Below are 4,821 nucleotides of genomic sequence, written 5' to 3' on the forward strand. Positions count from 1 at the left end.
GATCATAGGAAAGGCTCACCACATCTTCCTGTAACGTCTCTAGCGTTAGAACCAAATTTAACCCATGATTCTTCTACTGACGGACAAAATGATAAAGTCCCAATTTTCACACTGCATCACATCGGCAAAGAGTAGAATCAAAGTGAAAGAAGGCAATTTGATAGGAAACAAAACCTAAATACAGGACTGTGCACCAACGCCTGGGAACTATCAACATACAGCCTGAATGTCTTTACACGCGTGAAATGAGGTCCAGTGCCAACACCAGAGAGCAGACGCGTATTATGCAAAGCTGAACCCGCGGGACACCACTTATCGCAAGGGACAATGATTTCATTTTACGGGAGAACTCCAAGCCATAAGAGAAAGCCACACCTAGGGATACCTGCTCTGTAATACCTGCCGAGGACTGCGCTAATGCATTTATTTACACTACACACCCTCCATCACCTCAGTATGAGAGCAGGAGCCGGGTGATTCTGGCGGCTGATGCAGAGGCAGACTGGACAGCTTTAAGCGCTCGCCAAGCACCGATCGCTCTCTAGCCAAGGGGGTGGAGCCCGGCTCCAAACCGCAACTGCAAAAGCCGGAGGTAGAGCCTAGGCAGAGAGGGGAGCAAGCGTCTGTGAAAGAACAAAGGAGAGCAAGACAGTGTCACTGACCGTGTGGAGGAGAGCGGAGGGCTCCGGCTGCGTGTCCTTGGGCGCGGCGCCGGGCGGCGGCGGAGGGAAGTTGGGGCTGAAAACCATGAGGTCGCTCTTGGCCGCGCCGTCCGCCACGCACAGGCTGCGGCTGTGGCGCTGCGAGTACGACCAGCTGCCCACTTCGCTGGCGCACACGAGCGTCGTGGGCCCGGGCCCCGAGAGCACGGCCGTCCGCGGCGCCCAGCGCGACGCCCCGTACAGCACCAGCGCCAGCAGGAACAGGCTCGACACGGCGCAGATCGCCACCACCAGCCACACGTTGGTCGCCGCGCTGGCCGCAGCGCCGCCCACATCCACGCCCAACGCCGACCGCGACCCTGACCCTGACGACGCCGCCGAGGATCCCGCGGCCAGAGCCGCCTCGTTGGCCTCGAGCAGCGACACGCTGAGCGTGGCCGTGGCCGAGCGCGCCGGCTCGCCGTGGTCGCGCACGACGATCAGCAGCGTGTGGCGAGGTCCATCCGCCTCGTCCAGCGGCCGCGCCGTGCTCACCTCGCCGCTGTAGAGCCCCACGCGGAACGGGCCCTTGGCCCGCGGCTCCCACAGCTCGTAGCGCAGCCACGCGTTGTAGCCCGAGTCGGCGTCCACGGCGTGGATCTTGGCCACCACCTGGCCCGCCGGCACCCCCCACGCCGCCCACGCCCACAGCGTGCCCGACCCCGACACCGGCCCCACCAACGACGACGATGACGAGGCTGCCTCGGCCGCCACGGCGCCCGCCTCCGGCGCTGAGCCCGCGGGCGGCAGCAGCGCCGGCGCGTTGTCGTTCTCGTCCAGCACGAAGAGCTGCACCGTGGCGTTGCCGCACAGCGGCGGCTCCCCCGCGTCCACCGCGCGCACCTCGAACTGCAGCACCTGCAGCTCCTCGTAGTCCAAGGGCTGCAGCGCCCACACGCGCCCGCTCTCCGCGTCCACCGACACGTAGCTCGACGCCGCACGCCAGCCGCTGCCAGCCGCGGCCCCGACGCCGCCCGCCGCGCCCTCCCACACCGAGTAGCTCACGCGCCCGTTGCCCGCCTCGTCCGGGTCCCGCGCCCACAGCCGCGCCAGCTCCGCGCCCGCCGCGTTGTTCTCCCGCGCCAGCACCGTGTACACGGCCTGCGCGAACAAGGGCGCGTTGTCGTTCACGTCCGACACCGGCACCCGCAGCCCGCGCCTGGCGCCCAGCGCCGGCGCCCCGCCGTCCTCCGCACGCACCTCCACCTCGTACTCCGACACCCGCTCCCGGTCCAGCGCCTCGCGCAGCACCAGCGAGTACGAGCCCGTGAACGTCGCCTCCAGCCCGAACGGCGCCGCCGGCCACACCCAGCACCGCACGCGTCCGTTCGCCCCCGAGTCTCGGTCCGACACGCTCAGCAGGGCCACCACCGTCCCCACCGACGCGTCCTCCGGCACCGGCACCGACAGCGACGTCACCCACACCTCCGGCGCGTTGTCGTTCACATCCAGCACCTCCAGCACTACCTTGCAGTGACCCGACAGCGGGGGTGTCCCGTTATCTGTCGCGTCCACTTGCAGGCGATAGAGACTAACATCCTCAAAATCTAAGTCACCCGTAAGACGAATCTCACCGCTGTTTCTGTCAATTCGGAAAATGTCTCTTCCATCCTGCGGAGAAAGGATCTGGAGCGAGTAGGAGACCTTACTATTCGACCCCTCATCCAAATCCGTTGCATTTAGTTTGATGACCAAAGTGCCGCGTTCTGCGTTTTCTGGCAGCTGCACTTTATACACCGATTGGTTGAACTGCGGCATATTGTCGTTCACATCCAGCACCGAGATCACCAGCTCCATGGTGCCTGTAAGAGACGGCCGGCCCCCGTCAGTCGCCGTCAGCACCAACCGGTGCACGGGAATCGTCTCGCGGTCCAGAGATTTTCTGAGCACGAGGAATAAGGACTCCCCATCCTCCTCGGTTTTTTGTAAATCCAGAGAAAAGTGCTCGCTGGGGCTGAGTGTGTAGGAGAGCTGCGCGTTCGCTCCGATATCCGCATCCGACGCTCCCTCCAGAGGGAAACGAGACCCCGGCATAGTTGTCAATTCCGCGATGCTGAGGTTTTTCCGTGCGGCGGGGAACATGGGGGCATTGTCGTTGATGTCGGTGACCTCCAGCTGCACATGGAAGACGCGCAGCGGCCGCTCCAGCAGCACCTCCAGGCGCAGCGCGCACGGCGCGCTCTTGCCGCACAGCTCCTCCCGGTCGAGCCGCGAGCTCACCAGCAGCGCGCCGCTCGCCCCGCTCACCTCCACGCTCGCCCGCCGGCCCTGCGCCACCAGCCGCAGCCGCCGCGCCTCCGCCTCGCCAGCCTCCAGGCCCAGGTCCTGCGCCAGACGGCCCACCACCGTGCCGGCCTTGGCTTCCTCCGGCACCGAGTAGCGCACCTGCCCGCCCGCCAGCGCCCAGGCCGCCTGCAGCACCAGCACCCGCAGCACCGCACAGCAACGCTCGCCCATCCCTACCGCCGCTGCTCTCGCCTCCGCCGCTGCAGCTCTGCCGCTCTTGCTGTGCCCGCCGGCCCCGGCCCGGGTCCCGCACGGCTCCCCGCCGCCGCCCGGACGCACCGGCTCTGCTGCCCGGCCCGCGCCGCCCCCCCGCGCTCACAGCCGGGCTCTCCGCCGCACCGGGGCGGAGCCGCCCACACGCCGTTCCTGAGCCTGCAGCGACACCGTGCGCTGCTCCTCCGCCTCACACGATCCGCCACATCACCTCTGCCTCTGCTCCGTGGATGGTCATCTCCTCTGCCATTTCTTCCTACTGTAGTCGAGTTTCCTTCTTTTTTTCTGTGTCTCATTTGTCTTTCCGTCTTCTGCGTTCTTTCTCCCTTCCTTAGCCTTCTGTTTTTTCTCAGTTATGTCTTCTAGTTTTTTTCTTTCTATTTTACTTCCCTTTCTTCTTTCTTCTCTTCTCATTTTCCTCCTTGCCTTTTCCTTCCCTATCCTTTACTTCCTTTTCCCTTCTCTTTCCATCCTTCTGTCTTCCTTACCCCTGCTTGTAGCTCGTTCGTCGCCTCCGGCGCTGCGGTGACCATCAAAGAACAGCGATCAGCACTAATTATGGACATTCTCGCCTGATGTGGTGCTCTCAGCAAAGCGGACGTTTTTAGGGACCAGCTCCGTTCTGCATCTAGAGGTAATTTCGGTGCATGTTGGTCACCTCGTCTGCCTCTCTCCGTCCTTTCTTCTTTGCTCATTTACGGGTATATATCCCTTCTTGGCTTTCTCCTTTACACCTGTATTCTTCTGCCATACATTTGGTGCACTCTTGTCATGTAATTATGGTTTCATCCTATTTTCTTCTCTTTGTAATCTTTTTTGTCTCCTTTCTTCCTTCCTTTCTCACCTTGCCTTCTTTCTGTACGCAGTGATACCGTCAATGACATGACACCAAAATAGCTTAAGGTTTCTTCTGCTCTCTCTCTCTTTCCGTTTATTTCTTCATCTTTCTTTGCTTCTCTTTTATTTTTGCATTGTTTCTTCCTTCTTTCTCGTAGTCTCCTGTTCCCCCGTTTCTTTCTCCTTTTTTTGCCTCTCCTTTGTCTTTTCAACCAACTAATTTTTCATGAAATTACATCACTCTCGACATGGAGTGCGGACATGTCTTTTGGTAAGAGCTCCCCTTCCTCTTTCCTGACAACTTTCATCTCTCCAGATGAGGAAGAACCTCCCTGCTTTTCTGCAATTTATGCAAGACAGACAGACTCTCCCTTCTCCATCGTTTCCCTCCCCTTTTGGAAGCCGGACGCACTCCTGAGCCCGTTATCTCAATGAAGAGAATCCACCTCACTCTGATACAATAGCCCAAGCCCCAGATATTTCGACAGCTGTCCAAAAGGCTTCGATTACATCAAACAACCCAGGGGATTGTTTGAATCTTTCCTTCGGAGCGTCAAACCCATCAGAGCCCAGCACACCAATCCTCCAAGAACGCTGAAAAAGCACCCCAGCTCCTGTATGCTATTCCTACAGCTCGGTGAAGAGCTGCTCTTGCAGCCTCCTTTTCCACCTGCATGATGAATTGAATGGCAAGCTCTTGCTTCTCCTTTCCGGCAGACAAGCTCTGCCAGGACAATGTGCAGGGATAGAGATCTCCAGCTAGCAGACATTCTGCAGTTTGTCA

The 4,821-nt window shown here is 60.3% G+C and overlaps 1 protein-coding gene across 1 annotated transcript; it reads right to left on the reverse strand.

Moving 5' to 3' along the window:
* Positions 1 to 578: 578 nt before the first annotated feature.
* Positions 579 to 3,204, reverse strand: LOC117003316 (protocadherin alpha-6-like). Its single transcript, XM_033073173.1, has one exon. The coding sequence runs from the start codon at positions 3,156 to 3,158 to the stop codon at positions 600 to 602; it is 2,559 nt and encodes an 852-aa protein (XP_032929064.1). The 5' UTR covers positions 3,159 to 3,204; the 3' UTR covers positions 579 to 599.
* Between the last annotated feature and the right edge of the window lie 1,617 nt (positions 3,205 to 4,821).

The sequence above is a fragment of the Catharus ustulatus genome, chromosome 15, assembly GCF_009819885.2.
Source record: "Catharus ustulatus isolate bCatUst1 chromosome 15, bCatUst1.pri.v2, whole genome shotgun sequence".
Taxonomy (NCBI): Eukaryota; Metazoa; Chordata; class Aves; order Passeriformes; family Turdidae; genus Catharus; species Catharus ustulatus.

Bases quoted from the DNA above. Each gene is read 5' to 3' on its own strand.
- LOC117003316 (XM_033073173.1), bottom strand. From the start codon at position 3,158: ATGGGCGAGCGTTGCTGTGCGGTGCTGCGGGTGCTGGTGCTGCAGGCG.